Source organism: Ursus americanus, chromosome 2 (genome assembly GCF_024610735.1).
Source record: "Ursus americanus isolate L20-20 chromosome 2, mUrsAme1.1.p, whole genome shotgun sequence".
Lineage (NCBI taxonomy): Eukaryota > Metazoa > Chordata > Mammalia > Carnivora > Ursidae > Ursus > Ursus americanus.
The window spans coordinates 44238158-44266138 of NC_142128.1; the positions used below are offsets into that span (position 1 = coordinate 44238158).

Genomic DNA, 27981 nt, shown 5'->3' on the forward strand with positions numbered 1-27981 from the left:
GTTTATTTTCTCTGACTAATGAAATCGAAAGCGAAGAGCATGGAGGGAGGAGTCTCAAATTGTGTTGCAACTTCTCTCTCCAGGGGACATCATGGTGCGAGGAGACCAGCACCACCGGGCAAGTTTTCAGTGCCTCTAAGAAGTGCCATCGACGCTTGTTATCTTTCAAAATACTTCTTTTTCCTCTGCCCTTCAGGAGATTATCACACCCTGCAGTTCAGTCCCTGAGGGCTTTGTGGATTTATCTTCCTCCTCAAAGAAAAGAAGCAGTGATTCCTGCATTTCGGAAAAAGACCTCAGGATCCGGACGGGTAGATCTTCAGCAAGGTGAGGCCTGTGGGCTTTCTGGAGTCTGCTGCGGGCACCTGCCGGCTGAACACGGAACAAGCAGGGGGCTTCGGGCATGAAGAACTGGGGAGGGGGGAAGGTATCAATTATAGTCGGCGGCATGAAAATATTAATAGCTTGATTCTCATCCTTTGCTACCAAGACAAGGAATAGACATGTTTATCCCACCACAACTGACACCTGAACGAAGGGAGATGCATTTTGACTGTAGAAGACATTAAAATTTATTCCCCAGGTGACTATTGGCACGAGTTATATTTAGAAAAAGGGTTTGGTTTTCTTCCCTAAGTGGTGACCAGGAAACTCTTGGTGGCCGTGGTGGAGTTCTGGGCAGAAGTCAAGTTAGGGGCACGAGGAAAGTATCAGAACATAATATTAAGTAAAAAATACATCCGGATTTAAAGCTGCATTGTATGGTCTTATCGTGATTTTAGAAAACACTTACACACACATACATGCACAGAGCAGAAAAAGTTTCACTTCCCCGACACAGTTATGCAAAAACATGACTTCTTGATCTCTCTTCAGTTTAATTTTTATATGCTTCTCCACTCTGCCCCACCAAAGCTGCCATTTCAGTTCCTTTTAGCACAACTGTCTGCCTTCCTGAAAATTACTGATTTTTTTTTCTAGTGGCAAAGTATAGGGGAGAGGGAGGGAGAGTCAATTACAACTAGCCTTTCAGAATTGTTGAGCGACTTTCTGTATGGCCTGTGAAATAGTATTTCATATATGCCTGATTAGAGTGAGAGATTTTTAATGCTGATTTCAGAATTTTATGTATGTTACATAGACCTTGTTGATTATGGTTATTAACAATGTTAGTCCTATTTCCTAAATCTCTACTGAATTTACCTTCTGTTTTTAGTTTATTTAGGAGATATGCTAAAATCTCCTACCATAAAATTATGAGTTTTTTGTCCTGTAGTTCTCTCAAATTTATGTATACAAGAATATAATGTATATTATATACGTAATCATGTATCCACATACACATGTATGTAAAATGTGTGTGGACGTGTAAAGAGAAACATGGTACATAATACTACAAGCAAAATTTTATATTATACTATGAAATCATGTTATAAAATATAATACGTAACCTTTATAGCATTATAAAGGAATAAAAGTAACAATAATATAAATTTACTATTAGCAGGTGAATACATAATTACAACTGTTTTGTTTCCCTAGGGGGTCAGCATTTGTCATTGTGTTGCACTCTGGTGATATCTTTATCTTCAGGTCTATTTAAAGCTACAGTAGTGTAGATTAACTGGTTTTCTTTTAATTACTCTTTGCATGATAAAATAGTTTTCTTTCATTTTCCACCTTTAAGTGATCTTTTCTTAAGGCTCTACTGGCGGATTTTTTCCGTAAATGCAATCTGACCGAACTTGTCGCTTAACTGGTTAGGCCATGTACGCGTCTGTCGATGATTACCACGGACGGCTTTGTTTCTGCTAGCCTCAGTTCCATTTATGACGTTTCTGTATTCTCCTTTCTGGCACTTCTGTGTTTGCTTATTCCTTTATCCTACCCTCGAAGACAAATACCTTAGTGAACTGCCCTGTTCACTGTCCTCCCTCTCTCCACCCTGTCGATGTGCTTCCTGTCTCTCTAGTCTTCCGTCAGAAGTAGAAGACAGAGGCACGCCTGGTCGAGCTCGGTTCCTGCTCTCACCTTTGGGCTTGCAGTATTTTTTGGCTCGATGTGTTATTTTTAGTAGCTAATATTTCCTGCAATAGATGTTTCCATATAGGTCTTTGTCTTTCTTACAAACTACCAATATCAGAGAATAGTTTCCGAGGCCCTCACATTTAAATATCATTTTGGCTAGCTTTAAATTCACCTCTCAAAATTATTTTGCCCTCAAGATAGGTAAACAGTACCTCTTCTGATACCCCTGGGGCTACCTATGTTTTGAAATTCAGAATTGGGCATTTTAGAAAGGCTATTTAATACACCTACTTTAAATACTGGAATACTAGACATCGTAGTGGGAGCTGGGTCACTACTCTAAAATCAGTATAATATTTTAGCAATAAAACATATACTCATATTTAAGTGGAATGAAAAAAGATTAAACATAGCCTCCTATCACCTTATATCTGGTTTTATTTTGCAAATAAATTATGTTGTCACACACACACAAAACACAAAAATTTCATTTAAAAAATTATTCGGTTTTGAAATCAGCATGGAATGTGGATGAGAACTGTATGAAAATCACCGGATGTCCTGTGCTGGGCGGCTTTGCTGTTGAACACCAGTTTCAATCTGATCCTTGCATCTATACAGGTGATCTACTCTTTATCTCTGGAAGCTTTCAGAGTTTTTACTTCATTTTTAATAATTTTCAATTCCCCTGTAATATATTTTGAGGATTTATCCTTCAATCTATGGGCCTGATCAATCTGGGAATGTTCACATTCTCTCACGAAGGAGTAAGTCACAGCCCTGGGAGTTTGGACACATGCCAATTATACAAAAGCTACACGAACCCACAGCCCCTGAATGAAAAGAATTGACGAATTTAAACAGAAAATTGGAATCCCTACCATGTACTGAGTGCCATCAAGGAAGTGTATAAGGTGCTAAAGAGGCCCAGAGGGGTGACGCGCAGTCCCAAATGGGGATTCTGGTGGCTCTCGGAAGACAAAGCCTCAGTAGGGTCTTGAAGGCGGTAGTGGGAGGAAGAAAAGTGAGACCGGCTCTTTAGGAAGCAGAGAGGGAATCAGCAAAGTCATGAAACATGGAAAGGCAAGGTGTGTTGTATATTTCTGGAGCATACGACATACGAAATACAAAAGTTGCCGATGTAAAAAAGATGCAGAGTATTCAGGGCTTTCCAAGCTAGGCTAAGGAGCAAGAAATTGTTTAAAACCAAAGTGGGGAACTATTGGAGGACGTCGAGTGGGATAGAAACATGGCTGCATAGAGGGGTATCTGGCTCTCCAAAAAGAACTGATAAGAGGAAGTCAGCCTAGAAGGGTAAAATCAAGCCAGTAAATGCTGGGTTCCTGCTTTCGCAAGAAAGTAGAACTCTAGCAAAAGGACTACTAAATAGTGCCAGCCAGTCAGGGCTGTGATTCTGCATGAGAGAGCAGGGGGGCCAGGGCCCAGAAGACACGGAGAACATGGCCCGAGCCCCGGGAAAGAGGACACGAGAAGGGCTGACTAGGGAGGAGTCAGGCGCGCGGGGCAGGTACCCAGCAGGCAACGGTGGGAGGATGGTCACGGGGAGTGAGAGGCAGCAGAGTCAGGAGCCAGCAGGCGGACATCCAGGGGCAGACTGCAGCCCCAACACGGGATGGGAGGACGGAGCGGGGACTCTGACCCCCTACAGCCCACACTCCACACAGGGCAACAGCTGCCTCTTTCCAGACCTCCTGCCACCACCCCACCCCCAACCCAACTCAACTATCATCATTGAAAGGAAAGAAGTCCCAAATACAGCAGTTCTCCACCCATTTTCCACAGTGACATACCTGGAAATTAAGTTCCTCTTTGTCACACACACTCAAGGATGACACCTCGACATGGGCCGCTCACACACATAGACACAACCAGACTTTTAAGTCATCCAGAGGAAGGTATACGCCGTATGGTACTTTTCTCTTGCAGGCTCAGCCGCACCTGGAGAGATGGGGAATGAGTACAAGAGAATTATTCTGCTGAAAGGGTTACAGCCCATCGGTGACTTCCAGTTCAGCATGGTTAAGTCCCTACTGGCCCATGACTTGGGACTGACTACAAAAATGCAAGAAGAATATAACAAGGTCAAGATTGCTGACCTGATGGAAAAGAAGTTCCGGGGACCTCTCTGTGTGGACAAGCTAATAGATCTGCTCAAGGACATAGAAGGACTTGGAGACGTTGTTAAAACTCTTAGAAACGAGAAGAGAAAAGGTAATGGACAGGAGCCCTCACTGTCAGGGTCTGGGCCCCCTGCGTCCAGCAGAGCCCTGGTGTTGGCACAGCTTAGAGAACCCTTCCCCAATTTCCAGCTGGGTAGCCGAGATGAGGTGACCCCTGAGACACCAACAAGTTGACAGGTTAGACAATTCCTTTCCTACAAAGAGGTCTGCTGTATTTTACAGGGTGTATTTGGGGGGTGTAGGTAAAGAAAAAAGCAGAAAGAGTTGACGAGAAAGGCAGAGGCTTCTACATATTAACGAAGCTTGAACAGGGACAAAACATAATAAGGAAAAATCTTGAGGTTTAAAAATACTTCATTCAGTTCATATAGGACTCTATTACAATATTTATTCCATCGTTACTGTATTCTCTAGCAACAAACACGAGGCAGTGCTGAAAGAAAAAGCTAATTCTCGGGGATGTGAAGAATTTGCCTCTTCTAAAATCTCTGCGTCCTAAAAACATTTTAAAATGTCAAGTCCAGCAACACCAATCTGTCACATCAGCAATTAGATCAGATTTTCTTTATCTGGCTTCTGTAATTCCAACAGACCTTCCATAGGACTGAACCCACCATTTGTATCATGAAAACTGCAGATTCTTTTTTTTTTTTAAAGATTTTATTTATTTGACAGAAAGAGAGCAAATCAGGGGGAGGGGCAGAGGGAGATGCAGGCTCCCAGGGAGGCTGACTTGGGGCTTGATCCCAGGACCCTGGGATCATGACCTGAGCCAAAGGCAGATGCTTCACCAACTGAGCCACCCAGGTGCCCCAAGACTGCAGATTCTTAAAAAGAACATATAGGATAAGTGGGTTGGAAAAGGGTTTGACTGAGGTACCTGGGAGTCCAGAGGATGGAGGGATATGCTTGAGCCCCTGGGAAAGAAAGGAAGCTGTCTGGCAGTGTGAATCAGCATCCGTCGCCTGGCTGGCGGGCTGATGCAGGAGGGGAGCACCCCAGCACCCCCAGACCCACAAGCAGGAGCTGAGAGGACATGGTCCGGCAAGTGCTACAGCTACCCTAGACCAGCTCCTTTGGATTTATCATGTTCTTTTTAACTGCTTCAGTTATGAGGCAAAGCAGAGCAGGAGCCAAAGCGCCCATGAAGAAGAGAAAGCAGGATGCATCCGGTACTGACGAGTCCACATCTAGCACGAATGAAGCTTCGGGATCCGTCCATGACAAACCCCTGTCCAAGGTAGGATGGCCAAGGCCCCGCTGAAGAAGCCTCTCCTATGGCTCTAACACTTATTCCCTCCTGTGTACACTGAGTGCTTTATTCATTTCTCAACCTGCAAATAGAAGCATCGAGACAAAGGGGTTCCAGGGGCAGAGTGAAAGTGAGGTTCAGAGTCAGCAAACCCGTAGCTTCTGATCACCCATAATGCGTGCACACAACATGTGTGTATAACTCCCTGTGAAGGAGATGTGGAGTCATGACCCTTCTTTAGATGTGCACAAAATTGGAAGCCACACTAGGAGAGCAGCTTGCCAAAGCCTGCTCAAGACACAACATTCGAACATAGATTTTATAAATTCCAGAACAGCATTCTTGCCACAGGGATGAAGGGAGTTTCCAGGCTCTTGTGTGAATCAATCATGTGTGTGGGCTGCCTGCTTTCCAATTGTCTCTTGAGAGGATGGAATCCATGTACCTCCTGGATTTCATGAGCTCAGAAATTTTAGCATAATTAGAAACTAGTAATAAAAAGTTGATTTGCTCAGTAGTAATGATGTGTTTTATCTAATACTGAAAACCATTAACCAGGGACGAAATTTACTTTCAGAAAAAGAAAAAGGAAACCACACAAAATGATGAATCTAAGAGGACCCAGCCAACCCAGGAACAGAGTCAGCTTCTAGAACCTTCTGTAACCAGTACACAGTCAACTTGGAGCTACCCTCAGACTCCTCCGATGCCTCCACCAACCCCGGGTAGCAGTTCCTCAACCAAGGTACCATCTTCCTCTTCCTACTACTTGTTCCTCCCCACAGCATGCTGTAGGACTCATCGTGACCTTGAGAGAGCTTCTCAGTAATTCCCTGCTATGTATAAATACTCTAATAACCCCAAACCACCCATTCGTTTATCAAACGCAGATACTGAGATTTTGGTGTATTAGAAGCCCTTGGCTACTTGCAAGTTATGCATTTTAACAAAATTCCTGATCTCAACAAGCTTTCTAGCTTGGACCAGGGCCAGGGGTGAGAAGTGGCGAGACAACTACAGATGAATGTAGGAGGATGTTTAGTCCCTACAATTCCCTGTCCATTCACCCCTTCTCTCTTGGCTTCCTGAGCATTCCGCTGGATTCATGTCCAGCATTCGGTGCTCAACCCGCGTCAGCCGTGTGAACATACGCTGTTTCTGTGATGTGGATTCATTGCTCCTATCTTTTCAATGACCCAGAGACACCACTCCTCAGACACTAGCCTGACTCCTTTCCCCTGGCATGTCCTCCCAAATGCCCGACCACAATACATCACATCTTCCCACTGCTCCCTTTCATGGGTCCTGTTATTTTTCCTGCCCAGATTTTGCAACCATTATCATGAGTTCTCCTTTCTTCCTAGACAATAATCTCAGATGATAGGGAACGACAGGTGCAGATGTGAGTGCATCCAGTCTTTCCTAGCCTGCCTCCTTGCTGCCCTGACAGGGCCCCACTGGCTGCAGCCCTCGGGGGTACACTGTCCATTCTGTGGCGAATACACAGGCAATCTGAGGGATGGGCCAAGCAGCATTTTAATTGCTGTTATCTAGTATAGTTTGTGACCCAACCCCAAGCTGCCCCCTGAGCCTGGCTGACCCTGCTCCCAACACATGCACGTAACAGTTGAGGGCAAACTCCTTATGGACGAGATTTCTCAAATTCTATCTTCATATGGATGTTGTTGTCATCCCCCATAACTCACACTCCCTCTACACTCTCTTCAGGTCTTACCTAGGGGATGGAGCTAGCAACCTGGGCCTCTCTGCCTCTAAGCCAGGTGGCCAAGGCTGTGACCTTATCTGGTCATGGGAACCTCATCCCCTGTCTCTCACCTATGACAATGACATAGGTGCCCATCTCAGGACAACTCTACGTTGGCCATGCATACTGGCATGGAAGTGACACTTTCTAAGTCCCCGTCTGCCTGTACAGGTGACACGGTCATTCCTTCTGACATTAGAATCCTTCTGCTGCCCTGAAACCTCCTTGGAGCACAGGCACCCCAGGGAGGCTCTACCACCCCCTCAGCCTCTTACACCTACACACCCCGTGCTCTCATTCCTCCTCTGGGGTCCGGCGCCCGCACGGGAGGACTGCAAAAGGGTGTCCGACCATTCACTCTATGCTTCATTAGGTGAGCAGGAGAGCCTTGCTCTGACTCATCACGGGGTCTCCTAAGGATTTTCTCTAGAGTGTGTGTTCTCTTTGTTCTGTTGCCTCAAAACCAGGCACAGTCCAATATTACTCTTGACCCCTGCTGCTATGTCTCTCCTGAAGCAAACAGCTCAGACATCCTGTGTGCTGGACAGGGCAGGGAGAGGAGGGAAATAATCTCCAAGAAAACAATCAGTTAGATTTTTAAATATTATCCACTCAGAAAGTTTATTTTCAGCATCCAAATCGTGTTATTCAGATAGAAGCTTTCAGTTTAATTGATTTTGAGAAAAGCTTACAATGTTCTTGTCAATGAGGTTAATTTCTGCACGTGGCAGAAGTGAAGAGAGCAGCTTGTTTAGGAAAGCATTTCCCATGCCGTCGAGGGGGTCACACATACCGCATGAAGCATCTGCAGATCAGAGCGAAAAAGCAGCTCCCTGCGTAGACATGAAACTCTAACAACAATCTTGACATATCTGTGTATCGAACAGTTAATGATTGGACTCGAAAACCTGTGTGCTTAATGTGCAGTGTGAGATCTTGTCCCTTCCTTATAAGACCAAATAGTATGTGTCACTCCCAATGCTATTGTTAGTCCCATTTCACCTATGAGAAAACTGAGGTTTGCGAGGTTAACAGCATCTGCAAGGGTCACCCAGACAGGGCACGTCATTAACTCTACAACTTGAGCACTTACTGGGCTTCTGAGTCTGTGGTGGGTGTGCAGATGTTACAGTATTTGTTAACTTATTTTGTAAATTGATAAATAGACAGGGTCATGTCTGGACGTTGTTTCCATAGCCCAGGCACTGACCACCGTATAAGGAGGAAAGAGAGTCAGGGGGTGGTCCAAGATTGCTCTAATCAGGAAGCTGCACACCAGAGGCACCATTTCCAGGGCTCCCTCACCCACAGCTTTGTCAAGAAGTGACACTATGAATTAGACAAATGAATCCCAGCATGGCAGAACTGTGGCAAATTTATATTGCATGCCGAACGGTACAAAAGGGCTTTCATTAGTAAAAGTAATGGGAGTCAAGAGCAAGGATTCTACTGACACTTCCTGCACTTGCTTAACAATGATGAAAATGCAGGTACTGGGAATGGCCGGGGCGAAATCCTGAATGAGCCTGTGTGTTGAGATCCCGGAAGGGTTTGGTTGCCTGGTCAGAATCCTTCCTCTAGAATTATGAATCCAAGGGAATCTCTGTGGGATGACAAACAAATCATCCAAATGGGTGCAGAAGGGTCTTCTAGACTCGAAGAACAGGTGATGGAAACCAATATGCTTATTTGGAAAAGGTGCAAGGAAATAATGACTTGCTTAATAACATCCTTAAACCCGGCCAATGCTCTGAGACCTGCTTCCCTTAGAGCCTGTAGGATTTTCTCTCAATCAATAAATCCAGTGTTCTCCTCAGGAAGAGACATGGGCCAGTCTGTAGCAGAAGTAGAACAGAATTCCACAACACAACAATGAAATTTGAATTATCTGAGTTGTTAAAAGTTGCAGAGTGACCCTTGTAATCCTGGTTGCTGTCCAAGCTGGGGAGATGATGGAGGTATCCGAATATCTGCTATAATTCCAGAGTGATGATTCTGGTGTGTGTTAGGGGAAGAAATGGAGAAAGAGAGAGAAAGAGAAGGGGGGAAAGTGAGGGAGGGAGAGACAGGAAGAGAGAGAAAAACAGATGTTCTGGTTTATCTGATATTGGAAAACATTAACCAAGGGGAAAAACTACTTTTAGAAAAGGAAAATCAAAACCACACAGAATGATGAATCCAAGAGGATGCAGCCACCTCAGGGACAGATTCAGCTTCCAGGACCTTCTGTAAGCAGTACACAGTCAACTTGGAGCTACCCTCAGACTCCTCCGATGCCTCCACCAACCCTGGGCAGCAGTTCCTCAACCAAGGTACCATCTTCCTCTTCCCATTATTGTACCTCCCCACAGCATGCTGTAGGACTCAACACGACCTTGAGAGAGCTTCTCAGTAATTCCCTACGATGGATAAATACTCCAATACCAAACAGCACCCATTAGCTTATCAGATGCAGATACTGAGTTTAGTGTATTAGAAGTCCTTAGCTACTTGCAAAGTTTGCCTTTTGACATAATTCCAGATTTCAAGGAGTTTACTGGCTTGCTCCAGGAGTAGATGTGGGAAGTGGCCACACAATTACAGAGGAACTTTAGAGGATATTTATTTCCCACTTTCCATTGTCTTCTCGTCCCTTTCCTCTTGGCTTCCTGACCATTTCTGATTCATATCCAGCATTCATTGCTCGCTCCTATGTCAACTGTATGAACATATGTTATCTCTAGGATTTGGAATTCCTTGCTCCTATCTATTCCCTGGCCCAGAGACACCACGCTTCAGACACCAGCCTGACTCCTTGCCTCTGGCCGGTTCTCCCTCATGCCTGAGGACAATATCGCACAACTTCCCACTACTCACTTTCATGGGTCCCTTTTTTTTTCTTTCCTCCCCAGCTGTTGCAACCATTATGATGAGTGTAAGCTCTCTTTTCTTCCTGGAAATAACCTCAGATGAGAGGGAAAGACAGCTGGGGTTGTGAGTGCATCAACTCACATTTGCCCTAACAGGGCCCCAGGGGCTGCCAGCGTACGAGGATAAAATGTCCATTCTGTGGCCAGTACACAGGCAACCTATGGGATGAGTAAAGCAGCATTTGAATCAGTGTCCTGTACTATACTTTGTGACCCGACCCCAGAGTGTACCCCACTGCAAACAGACACATAGCAGTTGAGGGCAGACTCCCTATGGACAAGGTTTCTCAGATTCAGTCTTCTGATTCTTGCTGTTGTCAGCCCCCATAACTCACACTCTTCTCACAGTATCTCCAGGACTTATAAATGGGATGGAGCTAGCAACCTGAGCCTGTTTGCCTCTAGACCAGGCAGCCATGCCTGTGACTTATCTACTCATTGGAACTTCGGCCCCCTGTCGTTCTGGTATGACAATGACATAGATGCCCATCTCAGGACAACTCTACTTTGGCCATGCATACTGGCTTGGAAGTGACACTTTCTAATCCCCATCTACCTGTACAGGTGACACAGCCATTTCTTCTCACATCAGAATCCTTCGGGTGCCCTGATACCCCTTGGAGCACAGGGACCCCAGGGAGGCTCCACCACCCCCTCAGCCTCTTACACCTACACACTCCGTGCTCTTGTTCCTCCTCTGGGGTCCGGCCCCTGCACAGGAGACCTGCAAAGAGGGTGTCCATCTGTTAACTCTATGGTTCTTTAGGTGAGCAGGAGAGACTTGCTCTGACTCATCACGGAGTGTCTCAAGGATTTTCTCTAGGTTGTGGGTTCTATTTGTTCTGTTGCTTCAAAACCGGGCACAGTCCAGTATTATCTTTGACACCTGCTCCTATGTGTCTCCTAAATTAAAAGCTCAGACCATCCGTGCACTGGATGGGGCAGGGAGATGAGGGAAATAATCACCAGGAAAATGATCAGTTATGGTATTTAAATATTATCCAGTCAGAAAGTGTACTTCAGCATTCAAAACCTGTTATTCACATAGAAGCTTTCAGTTTAACTGATTTTGAGAGACGCTCACAATGTTCTTGTCAATGAGGTTAATTTCTCCATGTGGTGGAAGCAAAGAGAGTAGGTTCTTTAGGAAAGCATTTCCCATGCCGTCGAGGGGGTCACACATACCGCATGAAGCATCTGCAGATCAGAGCGGAAATACCAGCTCTCTAAATAGACATGAAACATTAATGACAATCTTGACATATATGTGCATTGAACACTTTGCGATTGGACTCGAAAATCAGTGCTTAATGTGCTGTGTGTGTGATCATGTCCCTTCCTTATAAAACCAAATAGTAGGTGTCACGCGGGATGATATCGTTAGTCCCATTTCACCGACAAGAAAAGTGAGGTTTGCGAGGTTAACAGCATCTGCAAGGGTCACCCAGACAGGGCACGTCATTAACTCTACAACTTGAGCACTCACTCGGCTTCGGAGTCCATGGTAGGTGTGCGGATATTACAGTATTTGTTAACTTATTTTTTAAATTGATGAATAGACAGAGTCATGTCTGGACGTTGTTTCCACCGCCCAGGCCCTGACCACCGCCTAAGGAGGAAAGAGGGTCAGGGGGTGGTCCAAGGTTGCTCTAATCAGGAAGCTGCACACCAGAGGCACCATTTCCAGGGCTTCCTCACCCACAGCTTCGACAACAAGTGACACTATGAATTAGACAAATGAATCCCTAAGGTGGTAGAACTGCGGTAAATTTATATTGCATGTCGAACGGTACAAAAGGGCTTTCATTACTAAAAGTAATGGGAGTCAACAGCAAAGATTCCACTGACACTTCCTGTACTTGCTTAACAATGATGAAAATGCAGGTACTGGGAATGGCCGGGGCGAAATCCTGAATGAGCCTGTGTGTTGTTGAGATCCTGGAAGGGTTTGGTTGCCTGGTCAGAATCCTTCCTCTAGAATTATGAATCCAAGGGAATCTCTGTGGGATGACAAACAAAGCATCCAAATGGGTGCAGAAGGGTCTTCTAGACTCGAAGAACAGGTGATGGAAACCAATATGCTTATTTGGAAAAGGTGCAAGGAAATAATGACCTGCTTAATAACACATCATTAAACACAGCCTATGTTCTTCTGTGACCTGCTTCCCTTACTGCCTGTAGGATTTCTCTCAATCAATAAATCCAGTGTTCTCCTCAGGAAGAGACATGGGGCCAGTCTGTAGCAGAAGTAGAACAGAATTCCACAACACAACAATGAAATTTGAATTATCTGAGTTGTTAAAAGTTGCAGAATGACCCTTGTAATCCTGGTTGGTGTCCGAGCTGGGGAGATGATGGAGGTATCCGAATATCTGCTATAATTCCAGAGTGATGATTCTGGTGTGTGTTAGGGGAAGAAATGGAGAAAGAGAGAGAAAAAGAAGGGGGGAAAGTAAGGGAGGGAGAGACAGGAAGAGAGAGAAAAACAGATGTTCTGGTTTATCTGATATTGGAAAACATTAACCAAGGGGAAAAACAACTTTCAGAAAAAGAAAATCAAAACCACACAGAATGATGAATCCAAGAGGATGCAGCCACCTCAGGGACAGATTCAGCTTCCAGGACCTTCTGTAAGCAGTACACAGTCAACTTGGAGCTACCCTCAGACTCCTCCGATGCCTCCACCAACCCTGGGCAGCAGTTCCTCAACCAAGGTACCATCTTCCTCTTCCCATTATTGTACCTCCCCACAGCATGCTGTAGGACTCAACACGACCTTGAGAGAGCTTCTCAGTAATTCCCTACGATGGATAAATACTCCAATACCAAACAGCACCCATTAGCTTATCAGATGCAGATACTGAGTTTAGTGTATTAGAAGTCCTTAGCTACTTGCAAAGTTTGCCTTTTGACATAATTCCAGATTGCAAGGAGTTTCCTGGCTTGCTCCAGGAGTAGATGTGGGAAGTGGCCACACAATTACAGAGGAACTTTAGAGGATATTTATTTCCCACTTTCCATTGTCTTCTCGTCCCTTTCCTCTTGGCTTCCTGACCATTTCTGATTCATATCCAGCATTCATTGCTCACTCGTATGTCAACTGTATGAACATATGTTATCTCTAGGATTTGGAATTCCTTGCTCCTATCTATTCCCTGGCCCAGAGACACCACGCTTCAGACACCAGCCTGACTCCTTGCCTCTGGCCGGTTCTCCCTCATGCCTGAGGACAATATCGCACAACTTCCCACTACTCACTTTCATGGGTCCCTTTTTTTTTTCTTTCCTCCCCAGCTGTTGCAACCATTATGATGAGTGTAAGTTCTCTTTTCTTCCTGGAAATAACCTCGGATGAGAGGGAAAGACAGCTGGGGTTGTGAGTGCATCAACTCACATTTGCCCTAACAGGGCCCCAGGGGCTGCCAGCGTACGAGGATAAAATGTCCATTCTGTGGCCAGTACACAGGCAACCTATGGGATGAGTAAAGCAGCATTTGAATCAGTGTCCTGTACTATACTTTGTGACCCGACCCCAAGCTACCCCCTGACCCAGAGTGTACCCCACTGCAAACAGACACATAGCAGTTGAGGGCAGACTCCCTATGGACAAGGTTTCTCAGATTCGGTCTTCTGATTCTTGCTGTTGTCAGCCCCCATAACTCACACTCTTCTCACAGTATCTCCAGGACTTATAAATGGGATGGAGCTAGCAACCTGAGCCTGTTTGCCTCTAGACCAGGCAGCCATGCCTGTGACTTATCTACTCATTGGAACTTCGGCCCCCTGTCGCTCTGGTATGACAATGACATAGATGCCCATCTCAGGACAACTCTACTTTGGCCATGCATACTGGCTTGGAAGTGACACTTTCTAATCCCCATCTGCCTGTACAGGTGACACAGCCATTTCTTCTCACATCAGAATCCTTCGGGTGCCCTGATACCCCTTGGAGCACAGGGACCCCAGGGAGGCTCCACCACCCCCTCAGCCTCTTACACCTACACACTCCGTGCTCTCGTTCCTCCTCTGGAGTCTGGCCCCTGCACAGGAGACCTGCAAAGAGGGTGTCCATCTGTTAACTCTATGGTTCTTTAGGTGAGCAGGAGAGACTTGCTCTGACTCATCACGGAGTCTCTCAAGGATTTTCTCTAGGGTGTGAGTTCTATTTGTTCTGTGGTTTCAAAACCAGGCACAGTCCAGTATTATCTTTGACACCTGCTCCTATGTGTCTCCTAAATTAAAAGCTCAGACCATCTTGTGCACTGGACAAGGCAGGGAGATGAGGGAAATAATCACCAGGAAAATGATCAGTTACGGTATTTAAATATTGTCCAGTCAGAAAGTGTACTTCAGCATTCAAAACCTGTTATTCACATAGAAGCTTTCAGTTTAACTGATTTTTGAGAGACGCTCACAATGTTCTTGTCAATGAGGTTAATTTCTGCACGTGGCAGAAGCAAAGAGAGCAGCTTCTTTAGGAAAGCATTTCCCATGCCGTCGAGGGGGTCACACATACCACATGAAGCACCTGCAGATCAGAGCGGAAATACCAGCTCTCTGCATAGACATGAAATACAATCTTGACGTACCTGTCTAGTGAACACTTAGTTCACTCAAAATTCAGTGCTTCATGGGCTGTGTGTGTGATCATGTCCCTTCCTTATAAACCAAATAGTATGTGTCCCTGGGGATGCTATTGTTAGTCCCAATTCACTGATGAGAAACATGAGGTTTGCAAGGTTAACAGCGCCTGCAAGGGTCACCCAGACGGGGCACGTTATTAACTCTACAACTTGAGCATTTACTGGGCTTCTGAGTCCGTGGTGGGTGTGCAGATGTTACAGTATTTGTTAACTTATTTTGTAAATTGATAAATAGACAGGGTCATGTCTGGACGTTGTTTCCACAGCCCAGGCCCTGACCACCGTCTAAGGAGGAAAGAGGGTCAGGGGGTGGCCAAGGTTGCTCTAATCAGGAAGCTGCACACCAGAGGCAGCCATTTCCAGGGCTCCCTCACCCACAGCTTTGTCAAGAAGTGACACTATGAATTAGACAAATGAATCCCTAAAGTGGTGGCACTTTATATTGTGGCAAATTTATATTGCATGTCAAACGGTACAAAAGGGCCTTCATTAGTAAAAGTAATGGGAGTCAACAGCACAGATTCTACTGACACTTCCTGCACTTGCTTAACAACGATGAAAATGCAGGTACTGGGAATGGCCGGGGCGAAATCCTGAATGAGCCTGTGTGTTGTTGAGATCCCGGAAGGGTTTGGTTGCCTGGTCAGAATCCTGCCTCTAGAATTATGAATCTGAGGGAATCTCTCCGGGATGACAAACAAAGCATCCAAATGGGTGAAGAAGGGGTCTTCTAGACTCGAAGAACAGGTGATGGAAACCAATATGCTTATTTGGAAAAGGTGCAAGGAAATAATGACCTGCTTAACAACACAGTCTTAAACCCAACTGATGTTCTTCTGAGACCTGCTTCCCTTAGAGCCTGGTAGGACTTTCTACCGGTCAATAAATCCAGTGTTCTCTTAAGGAAGAGACATGGGCCAGTCTGCAGCAGAAGTAGAACAGAATTCCACAACAAAACAATGAAATTTGAATTATTTGAGTTATTGAAAGTTGCAGAGTGACCCTTGTAATCCTGGTTGGTGTCTGAGCTGGGGAGATATTGGAGGTATCAGAATATGTGCTCTAATTCCAGAGTGAAGATCCTGGTGTGTGCTAGGGGAATAAATGGAGAGAGAGAGAGAAAGAGAAGGAGAGAAAGTGAGGGAGGGAGAGACAGAAAGAGAGAGAAAAACAGATGTTCTGGTTTATCTGATATTGAAAACCATTAACCAAGTGGAAAAACTACTTCTAGAAAAGGAAAATCAAAACCACACAGAATGATGAATCCAAGAGGATGCAGCCACCCCAGGGACAGAGTCAGCTTCCAGGACTTTCTCTAACCAGTACACAGTCAACTTGGAGCTACCCTCAGACTCCTCCGATGCCTCCACCAACCCCGGGCAGCAGTTCCTCAACCAAGGTACCATCTTCCTCTTCCCACTACTTGTACCTCCCCACAGCATGCTGTAGGACTTATCGTGACCTTGAGAGACCTTCTCAGTAATTCCCTACGATGCATAAATACTCCAATTAGCAAAAATCACTCATTAGTTTATCAAATGACGATAATGAGATTTTGGTGTATTAGAAGTCCTTAGCTACTTGCAAGGTATGCATTCTGACATCAGTCTTGATTTCAACAGGATTTCTGGCTTGGTTCAGGAGTAGGGGTGTGAGTGGACAGACAACAGAGAGGAACATAAGAGGATGTTTATTCCCTAAATTCCCCTTTGTTTTCATCCCTTTCCTCTTGGCTTCCTGACCATTTTTCTGGATTCATATCCAGCATTTGGTGCTCCCTCCCATGTCAGCTGTGGGAACATATGGTATTTCTGTGATTTGGAATTCATTGCTCCTATCTTTCCCTGACCCAGAGATAACACCCCTTCAGACACCAGCCTGTCTCCTCTCCTCTGGCAAGTCCTCCTGGAATTCCTACACAATACATCACATCTTCCCACTGCTCCCTTTCATGCGGTACTTTATTCTTCCTGCCCAGTATTACAGTGAGTCTAAGTTCTCCTTTCTACCTGGACAATAACCTAAGATTACAAGGAAAGACAGGACAAGGTTAGACACGAGAGTGCATACAAACGTCCATCAACTCTGTCCTAGCCTGCCTCTGTGCCACCCTGACATGGCCCCAGTGGCTGCCAGCACTTGGGGGTACACTGTCCATTCTGTAGGTAATTTACAGGCAAACTGAAGGATGCCCAAAGCAGCATTAATCACTGTCCTCCACTATAGTTTGTTACCTGACCCCAACCTTTCCCCAATTCAAGCTGTACCCTGCCCCCAACATACACACATAGGAGTTGAGGACATTTTGCCTATGGACAAGGTTTCTCAAGTTCCTTCTTATTATTCTTCTGGATATCAGTCCCCGTAACTTATAATTCCTCCATTGTCTCTCCAAGACTTATTGGATGGAACTAGCAACCTGGGCCTCTTTGCCTCTAGTCCAGGTGACCATGGCTGTGACCTTATCTGGTCATGGAACCTCAACCCCCGTTTCTCTGCTATGACAATGACATAGGTGCCCATCTCAGGACAACTCTACTTTGGCCATGAATACTGGCTTAAAAGTGACAATTTCTACATCTCCATCTGCCTGTACAGGTGACACGGTCATTCCTTCTCACATCAGAATCCTTCTGCTGCCCTGAAACCTCCTTGGAGCAAGGGACCCCAGGGAGGCTCCACCACCCCCTCAGCCTCTTACACCTACACACCCCATCCTCTCATTCCTCCTCTGGGGTCTGACACCCCGCATGGGAGGCCTGCAAAAATGGTGTCTGATCATTCACTCTATGCTTCATTAGGTGAGCAGGAAAGCCTTGCTCTGACTCATCACGGGGTCCCCCAAGGATTTTCTCTAAGGCGTGGGTTCTGTTTGTTCTCTTGTCTCAAAACAAAATACAGACCAATGATACCCTTGACACCTTGTACTATGTCTCTCCTGAAGCAAACAGCTTACCATCCTGTGTGCTGGACAGGGCAGGGAGATAAGGGAAGTACACTCCAGGAAATAATCAGTGATTATTTTTAAACATTATCCAATCAGAAAGTATATTTTCAGCATCTAAATCCTGTTTTTCAGATAGAAGCTTTCAGTTTAACTGATTTTGAGAGAAGCTCACCATGTTCTTGTCAGTGAGGTTAATTTCTGCACGTGGCAGAAGCGAAGAGAGCAGCTTCTTTAGGAAAGCATTTCCCATGCCGTCGAGGGGGTCACACATACCGCAAGAAGCACCTGCAGATCAGAGCGGAAATACCCGCTCTCTGCATAGACATGAAACACTAACGACAATCTTGACATATCTGTGTATCGAACACTTAATGATTGGACTCGAAAATCTGTGCTTCGTGTGCTGTGTGTGTGATCTGTTCCTTCCTTATGAGACCAAATGGTATGTGTTACTCGGGCTGCTAATGTTAGTCCCATTTCACCGACGAGAAAAGTGAGGTTTGCAAGGTTAACAGTGTCCGCAAGGGTCACCCAGACAGTGCAAGTCATTAACTCTACAACTTGAGCACTTACTGGGCACTTCTGAGTCCATGGTGGGTGTGCAGATGTTACAGTATTTGTTAACTTATTTTGTAAATTGATGAATAGACACAATCACGTCTGAACGTTGTTTCCACAGCCCAGGCCCTGACCACCGTCTAAGGAGGAAAGAGGGTCAGGGGGTGGTCCAAGATTGCTCTAAATAGGAAGCTGCACACCAGAGGCACCATTTCCAGGGCTCCCTCACCCACAGCTTTGTCAAGAAGTGACACTATGAATTAGACAAATGAATCCCAGCATGGCAGAACTGTGGCAAATTTATATTGCATGTCGAACGGTACAAAAGGGCTTTCATTAGTAAAAGTAATGGGAGTCAAGAGCAAGGATTCTACTGACACTTCCTGCACTTGCTTAACAATGATGAAAATGCAGGTACTGGGAATGGCCGGGGCGAAATCCTGAATGAGCCTGTGTGTTGTTGAGATCCTGGAAGGGTTTGGTTGCCTGGTCAGAATCCTGCCTCTAGAATTATGAATCTGAGGGAATCTCTGTGGGATGACAAACAAAGCATCCAAATGGGTAAAGAGGGGGTCTTCTAGACTCGAAGAACAGGTGATGGAAACCAATATGCTTATTTGGAAAAGGTGCAAGGAAATAAAGACCTGCTTAACAACACATTCTTAAACCCAACTGATGTTCTTCTGAGACCTGCTTCCCTTAGAGCCTGGTAGGACTTTCTACCAGTCAATAAATCCAGTGTTCTCCTGAGGAAGAGACACGGGCCAGTCTGCAGCAGCAGAAGAATGGGATTGCACAACAGAACAATGAAATTTGAATTATCTCAGTTGTTAAAAGTTGCAGAGTGACACTTGTAATCATGGTTGGTGTCTGAGCTGGGGAGATATTGGAGGTATCTAAGTGTGTGCTATAATTCCAGAGTGATGATCATGGTGTGTGTTAGGCCGAGAAGGGGAGAGAGAGAGAGAGAAAGAGAGGAAAGGAGAGAGAGAAAGAGGGATGGAGAGACAGAAAAAGAGAGTGAGATGTCCTGGTTTATCTGATATTGGAAAACATTAACCAGGGTGGAAAATTACTTTCAGAAAGTGAAAATGGAAATCACACAGAATGATGAATCCAAGAGGATACAGCCACTCCAGGGACAGAGTCAGCTTCTAGGACCTTCTGTAACCAGTACACAGACAACTTGGGGCTACCCTCAGACTCCTCTGATGCCTCCACCAACCCCGGGCAACAGTTCCTCAACCAAGGTACCATGTTCCTCTTCCCACTACTTGTACCTCCCCACAGCATGCTGTAGGGCTCATGACCTTCAGAGAGCTTCTCAGTAATTCCCTACGATGGATAAATACTCTAATAACCAAAATCCACCCATTAGTTTATCAAATGCAGATACTGAGATTTGGGTGTATTAGAAGTCCTTAGCTACTTGCAAGGTATGCATTCTGACAACATTCTTGATTTCAAGAAGTTATGGGTTTGGTCCACGTGTACAGGTGGGAAGTGGACAAGTAGAAAGGAACATAAGAGGATATTTATTCCCTATATTTCCCTGTCCATTCATCCCTTTCCTCTTGGCTTCCTGACCATTTTTCTGGATTCATGTCCAGCATTCGGGGCTCATTTCATGGGTCCCTTTATTTTTTCTACCTTGAACTGTCAACCAGTATAATAAGTCTACGTTCTCTTTTCTTCCTGGAAAAATAACCTCAAATGTTAGGGAGCAACAGGTGGAGATATGAGAGCATCAACTCCTTCGTAGCCTGCCTCTGTGCCTCCCTGACATGGCCCCACTGGCTGCCAGCACTCAGGGGTACAATGTCCATTCTATGAAGAATACACAGGCAACCTGAGGGATGCGCCAAAGACCATTTTGATCACTGCCCTCTAGTATAGTTTGTGACCCGACTCTAAGCTACCACTGACCCAGGCCAGACCTTGTGGCAAACACACACATAGCAGTTGAGGGCAAACTCCCTGTGGACTAGGTTTCTCAGATTCTGTCTTCTCATTCTTGCTGTTGTCAGCCCCCAAAACTCACACTCTTCCCTTAGTTTCTCCAGGACTTACAAATGGGATGGAGCTAGCAACCTGTGCCTGTTTGCCTCTAGACCAGGCAGCCATGGCTTGACCTTATCTGGTCATTGGAACTTCAGTCCCAACTCTCTTTGCAATGAAATGACATAAGTGCCCATGTCAAGACAACTCCAATTTGGCCATGCATACTGGCTTGGAAGTGACACTTTCTAAGTCCCCATCTGCCTGTACAGGTGACACAGTCATTTCTTCTCACATCAGAATCCTTCTGCCGCCCTGAAACCTCCTTGGAGCACAGGGACCCCAGGGAGGTTCCACCACCCCCTCAGCCTCTTACACCTACACACCCCGTGCTCTCATTCCTCCTCTGGGGTCCGGCCCCTGCACAGGAGGCCTGCAAAAAGGGTGTCCGTCCATTCGCTCTATGCTTCATTAGGTGAGCAGGAAAGCCTTGCTCTGACTCTTCATGGGGTCTCCCAAGGATTTTCTCTAGGGCATGTGTTCTGTTTGCTTCTTTGGATTCAAAGCCGTAAACAGATTACTCTCACCTTTGATTTCTGCTTTTATGTGTCCTTGAAGCAAACAGCACAGAATGGCATGATTCATGAACTAGGTGGGGAGTGGAGGATATACGCTGAGAAAATGACCTCCTTATGCATTCAATCTATTACCTGAATGAAGACTATATTTTCATCATCTAAGGGCTATTCTTGTGATGCCAGTTTATGATCACTGCATTTTAAAAAGTAATAGCTCAGGACGATCCTGTCAATAAGATGACTAAGGATATGTGGCTGACATGAATGGAGAGTCTACTCTTATAAGGCTGTCTTTTAACAGAGCTTCCATCAACAGGGTCATCATAAACCATGACGTACTGTTTATTGGAGCAGAGTACAAAGTTCTGATAAACCATGGAAAAACAATGATGAAGACATTTCTGTGCACTGGGCATTGACTTGGTGCTGGATTCAAATCCAGACTTTGAAATGTAAAGTTTAACATTTAGTTGGCATATCCCGAATCTAGAGTAGATATGTGGACGGTAAAATGTCTGCAATTCAGTTTTATACATTTAGGCAGATAGTGTTAGGTTTGGAGTTGTTTCCGTAAGCCAGGTGCCCAGGGTGGCCAGAGGCTGTGTAATCAAGAAGCTGCCCTACCGTGGCAGCTCTGTCATATGCCTATCAACTAGGCACTTTAAAAATTACATTCCTGAATGTCAGAAGTGGTAAAAACTGTGGCTAATTAACTAATGTGATGAATATTTAATAGCTTTCATTAAGCAATGAAAGGCAGTAAAGGCCCATGATTACAGCAATATTTCCTAACCTCACTGAATAAATGCACACCCAGTGACCATGGTTTGGGTAGGATATTGAATATACTGAATACAGCTCAGAACGCTGAAAGTTTCCGGTTGTCTGGCCCACTCTGGAAAGATAGCAGAATCCGTGGCTGAGGAATCACATGTTGAGAGAACATCTCCATCAGGGTTAGGATTAGCGCTCCTGCTGGATGGAGGGCTGGGTCTTTTATATGCTGAAAAGCAGATGATAGAAACTGATGTCCTTGATGAGAAAGGCGGAGTTAATAAGTGCCCATGAATGTGGCCAACCTCGTGTGAGACATGCTACCTTACAAAAGAAAGATGGCTCTGAGAGTTATACCTCATCAGCGATTTGGACCAGTCCTGCAGGAAGTGTAGAGCTGCTATATTCTATCTCAGACCAGTGAATTTCAATCATCTGAACTTTTAAGATTTGAGGAGTGAGAGGTCTCATCCTGGATGAGATGAGAGGAAGGTAAGGGTACATAGAAGGATGTCTACATAGTCACCCCTATTCCCCCTGCAACAGGTTCTAATTAGTAGAGGCAAGGTCCTGTTTTACAAAGTAAGAACAAAATAAAAGCATATTATATTTCATCTAAATTCGGGAACAACCACAAAAAAGAACAAAAATCTATTTTTCTACAGAGAAGAGATGATATAACCATTAAAACTGATTTCACCATAAGGATGCAGCTATCCCAGGAACAGAGTCAGCTTCTAGAACCTTCAGCAGCAACCAGCACATGCCCAAATGCAAGTCTTTCCTGCATTCCACAGACACTGCCAAACACCCCATCCAGCAGTTCCTTAATCAAGGTACGATGTGTCAGTTTCCTGTATTTCCCTGCCTTGTTAGTTGATGACAAGGATTAACAGAAGCCTGAAGGGCTTCTTAGTAATCCCCAACAACATACAGTTATTTCTTTATTTAAATCACTCATTTATTCACCGAGTGTATATTTTAAGATCCCATCTAAATTCAAATTCCAACCTGATTATGTTCCTGTCTGCATTAAAATAACCTAAGAGCCAGCAGACAGCTAATCATCCTTATTCCACATGGGATGTAACTGGTCATTTGTTTGTTTGATTTTATTTTTGTGTTTCCCTCAATACACAACAGAGACCACTTAGGTGGAAGAGAGTGTAGAAATACAGAGCCAACCAGAGCACTATTACCTGTTCTTCCTCTCCCATTTCTTATTACGTAAATAATATTATCTCAAGAAATTTAGGAAGTGGAGATACACAGACAAAAATAGGTAAAATTTTACTATCTGATCTCTCTTACATGAAATGTCACATTTTGAAAATAGTCTTTCTGATTTTACCCTTTGTTATGTATGTACAAAGAATATCATTTTGTCACATGACATATATTTTTCTATAATCCAATTTGAGGGTTTTTTTCCATCACTTAATATGCCTTAAAGTGTTATTTAAGTCAACCAATATAGATTTAAATTCTTATTTTAATGTATAAGAAAAATTACATGGTTAGTCCACAAAATAGAAAAATAATTCTGTATTATTTGACTTTAGGTTCTTTCCAGTATTCCTCAGACCTGCAATGAGCATAAGAAGAGCATGTGTCCATCAGAAATGCTCCCATGAGCCTCAGGGTAGATCCATAATAATTTTCCAGGTCAGATCACAAGAAGCATTGCTAGTCTCTGAGACAGCCAACTTGTGGCCTCGTACTTGACCCTGGTACTTGCCTTGTCCTTGCCTTCATACTTCCCTTTACAGATCAATACTTGCCTCCAATTCTAAGTGCTCTCCTGAAACTCTGATGTGATTCAGGCCACTGGGGAGACAGGATGTCAGAGAAATTCCCCTAACACTTGTCTTTTCCACTGACATGCTTCTTCTCAGGGTCCTGCCATTATTCCAACAGAGAAGTGTGGTAGAGGGAGAAATTATTCTCCTCCTTTCTTGGCTGAGACCCCTGTAATAAGAGACAGATTAACAAGAGAAAAACAAGCCGAAGTTTGTTTTAACATATATACTTCATATATACTTGGGAGAAACCAGGGAAAAATTAGTAACTCCCTGAGGTGGCCTAAACCACCAGCTGAAATACCATCTTCAGCTAAAGACAAGAGAAAGGAAGGTGTGGAGGCCACTTATGGAGATTACCAGGAAAAGCGGAATAAACAAGGGTGTTTGTTATGCAGATTTCAGTCAGGTCATTCATCATAAGATTCTCTGATTTAGAGTCATCCTTCTCTTCCTGGTGGAGAAAGAGACACTCTTATAAATGCATGTTCCTTACAAAAGGCGATTTCTATTCTCTTTTTGAGCTTTTCCTATATCTGCTATTTTTCAAAAATAATCAGCTCAAAATAATTCTATGCCAAGGAAGCATATTTTCAGATGCTCATTCTGCTACTCTTCAAGAGCCTGGAGCCAGGATGTTTCCAAATTAGGGAAGTTCATGAGATTCTCCAATGCTCGTTTAATCCCTTTTTCGCACAGCACTTCTTGGAAAAGGGCTAGTGGTTTCCATCTTTCAATTGTGACATCTACTGGGATTGATTCCAGATGAAATCAGTGGTTTCTGACTGGAGCCATTCCCACTGTCAATGCTGTTAGGGTGATTTGTTTTCTTAGCTATTTATATCTTACTCACTCACTAGAATGAGTTGATTGGTAAATTAAGATAATATATTCATCCTCATCTCTACTAGGAATCCCTTCACGACAACATGGCTGTTGCTCACTTCCTCTATGCTCGACAGAACTCTCCTAGGAGAAATACTTTTTATCTTGAGTTAATCACTTTTAAAGAAAAAATATTATTCCTCCCAAACTCGTAAAACAATGAAGAAAATAAATGAAATTTTGTTTAACTCTTCTCCGTGTCTTTCATGCACTACATTATACCAGGTCAGCCATTTCTGCCTAGCTCATTTTTTCCAAATGCATCCAAGCAGGTATTTCTGGAGGCTCAACATTGAGCCTAGGTAGCTCTCACTAGAAAGCAACTGTGTATTCTCTTTCTTAACTGTGCCTCTTTTTGGTGTGTACTTCCAAGTAGAAACCAAGATTGAAGGTTGTACCTAGAGCACCTTCCATAGAAGAGGGTTTCCAGAAGGGCCCCAAGGAAGTGATGGTGCTGAGAGCAACAGAACCATTTGCATATGATCTCATGGAAGGAGAGAGAAAGATGTTCCATGCCACTGTGGCTACTGAGAGCCAATTCTTCCAAGTGAAGGTTTTTCACGTCGACCTGAAGGAGAAGTTCATTCCAAAGAAAGTCATTGCCATATCAGATTATTACGGTCGCAACGGGTTCCTGGAGGTGTATGATGCCGCTTGTGTGTCAGATGTCAATGCTGACCGAAAGATGGAAATCTCAAGCAGACTGATCCAAAATGCAAATGCAACTCCTAAAATCAACAGTCTTTACTCACAAGGGCCAGGAACATTTGTGAGTGGGATATATCAGGTGCATAAGGTAAGCCCAAACCATTGTTTTGTACTATTTCTTCTGCAACCCCAGAATTTGAAGGTCTGAACTTGCCAAATAGGGTTTGGTTATCTTCTGAAATATAGGAACTCAGGCCCCAGTGACCAGGGTAGTTGGGTAGAAGCTTCCCACTTCAGGATATGGGATAGAAAAACTCTTCATATTCTGCTTCCCAAGGTAATGCCACACAAATTCTACAGAAAGAGATTCCCCAGAATCCTTGGCATTTATCATATATGATGATCCACTCACAAGTATCCTGGTCCAGCCCAGTGCAGACTTCCTATTAGTATACATATCCCGATGATTTTGTTTGAGTTTTGTTTCATCCATTTCAGTGACAGCTTAAGTTAACTGTGAATAAAGAGTTACCCTCCCAAACTTGAATGCTAGTTGGGACAACCAGAGTAAAAAATCCATGGATAACTCTGCCCTAAAATGCAGCTATTTCCAACAGTTAGCTAAGATTCTGATCATCTGAATCCTAAAGTGCTCTTCTCTTCACATTCACTCATCAAAATATTGTTGGGTAACTGACTTTGGCATTATCTAATAGGAAATATGGATATTGAAAAGACTAGAGAAATAATGTTGTTTAATACTCAATTTATGGGGTGCCTGGGTGGCTCAGTCAGTTCAAGCATCCAACTCTTGATTTCAGCTCAGGTCGTGATCTCAGGGTTGTGAGAATGAGCCCCACATTGGGCTCCATGCTGGGTGTGGAGTCTGCTTAAGAGTCTCTCTCTCCCTCTCCCACTGCCCCTCCCCCAAAATAATGTTTAAAAAATACTCGATTTATTAATATCGTCAATAAAATGCAGAATTTTGGTGAATTCTTAGAATTAGTGAAGGTATTTCTGTTCCAACACATCATGGAAATACTAAGCTTAGCCAGCCTTACTTTTCTATGAGAAGTTTTGTTCCATATTCCATTAAAGGTGTCTTCCTGGGTGGCTCTTTCCTTCTACCCCTGTTGTTTCCTGTGCCCTCTGTTAAGTGGCTTTGCATACAGGTGCATATGCAGAATTAGTGAGTAGAGTGAGTAAGAAGGAACCTAGAACAATGGGACTAGATGATGTAGATTCAGGATTCAGGCAGAATGGGAGGAGTGAATAACTAGAGAATGGAGAAGAATTACAGAAATGACATAATCTACTTAATGATGATTAACGGCAACCCTCAGACTCATAAGGAGAGTTCTCTGAACAAAATATTTTAAGCTATTTGCTACCCTGCATTCTGGACCTCCAGCTCATATTAACCTATCAGAGACAAAAGTTTACACCCACACCCTGTGTTTCTCATAGATATGGAAACCTGATCCAGTTCTCAGGAAAAGAGTGTTGATTTTCTCTTGCAGAAAAATGTGTTGAATGAACACATCATTTGGTATGAAATACAAGATGAGACAGGGAAGATGGAGGTCTTGGTCTATGGACGACTGACCAAAGTCAACTGTGAGGAAGGCGATAAACTCAAACTCATCTGCTTTGAACTAAGTGAGGAACCGAGACAGCTGAGATCTGTAATTCACAGTTTCATCAAGGTGGGAACTTCTGGTGAACATCGTTTCTCCAACATAGAAGTCTTTCAGAAAACTAGACTGACTGTCCTTTCCATCATTCTTTCCTTTTTTAAAGAAGGAGATGTTTAATCATGTTGAAGAGAGAAACCCCACAGAGGCCTTCAAAGTATATAAAATTAGCTAAGTATTATAGAGTTGGTTGAATGTGTCAAAGCAGGGAGATTATTTAGTAAATCTGGGCTTCATGAAGGCGGATTTGTTTCAAATCCTGGCTCTGTGATTTCCTAACTGCCTAGTGAGCTTAAATGCCAGGAACCTCAGGTTCATTATCTACAATATGGGACAAACGTCTTCTATCCCACAGGATGTTAAACAGAGTTCATAGGAGACCTAAATGATCCACAGGGCCCCTGAATATCTCAAAACACAGAGCTACCTGCCTCTAGTGAGATATACCGACTGGTCTACAAAGACGGGGGGGGTTGGTACTACAGGACTAAGTCCATGCTCTTTGTCGCACACATCCGTGAGGGACTGTGGAAAGACCATCAAAGGCTAACACCAGAATGAAACAGATCAGTACAAAGGTTGGTGCATCCAGACACACAGCAGTCCCCACACTCGTAGATCTCTCCGGTTCTGAGGCCCTCAAACCTTCCAGCCTTCCCCTCACGGCCTCCCCCTCTCCTCCCACCTGTCTTCCCAGTGAGAGCCTGCCCCTCAGCTCCTGGCATTGAGTACATCTGCTCCTTCCTCTCTGCTGCCCCGACCACATGCACTCATGCTGCATGTGAGGGACGACCTCCTTCCAAGGTGGTGGGGTGACTCAAAGACCAGGAATTCATTGAAGGGGAGGGGTGGGAGTGAGAGCCTTACAGGAAGAGGAGAGAAGGGGATGCAGCCGGTGGCTGGGAGGCAGAGTCAGTGCAGGGAGAAAGCTAGAATCAGCTGCATCTCAACTGCTGTCTTCATCTCTTTTTCTTCAAGGTCATCAAGTCCAGGAAAAACAAGAAACCACTAATCAATCCTGTTTCACATATGGAAACCTCGCTATAATATCCTTCTAAAAACCTGGATGCCATTAACAATGATGTCTATGGAGATGAAATCTAAGTATAGAAAAAAAAATACATATATATACGAAAGAAAATCAGCGATAAATATACCAGCTATTAATGCTGGGGAATAGAGTGGTAATGGGTATTTTTATTTTCTTTTTTATACTTTTCTATGCCATCCTAATGCCATATTTTACATGTATAATTTTTATAATTTGGAAAAAATAATAAACTTTTTTTGCTAAAGGAGTGC

The 27981-nt window shown here is 44.2% G+C and overlaps 1 protein-coding gene across 3 annotated transcripts; it reads left to right on the forward strand.

The window, feature by feature from the left end:
* Positions 1-38: 38 nt before the first annotated feature.
* Positions 39-27977, forward strand: LOC123783275 (gamma-interferon-inducible protein 16-like). 3 transcript variants are annotated; one of them, XM_045783913.2, is made up of 13 exons: positions 39-327; positions 2548-2649; positions 3976-4260; positions 5339-5469; positions 6059-6226; positions 9391-9558; positions 12702-12869; positions 16030-16197; positions 19386-19553; positions 22319-22489; positions 24714-25133; positions 26506-26691; positions 27658-27977. In XM_045783913.2, exons 2-13 carry the CDS (start codon positions 2571-2573, stop codon positions 27724-27726), a joined length of 2181 nt encoding a protein of 726 aa, XP_045639869.2. In that variant the 5' UTR covers positions 39-327; positions 2548-2570; the 3' UTR covers positions 27727-27977. The 3 variants fall into 3 exon arrangements, with proteins under 3 accessions (XP_045639869.2, XP_045639873.2, XP_045639870.2); XM_045783917.2 differs by lacking the exon at positions 22319-22489; XM_045783914.2 differs by lacking the exon at positions 2548-2649 and having other exon boundaries at positions 40-327.
* Positions 27978-27981: the final 4 nt, after the last annotated feature.

Coding starts and splice junctions, on each gene's coding strand:
- LOC123783275 (XM_045783913.2), top strand. CDS start 2,571: ATGAAAATCACCGGATGTCCTGTGCTGGGCGGCTTTGCTGTTGAACAC. Junction 16,198..19,385: donor GCAGCAGTTCCTCAACCAAG/GTACCATCTTCC, acceptor AATTACTTTCAG/AAAGTGAAAATGGAAATCAC. Junction 26,692..27,657: donor TAATTCACAGTTTCATCAAG/GTGGGAACTTCT, acceptor TTTTTCTTCAAG/GTCATCAAGTCCAGGAAAAA.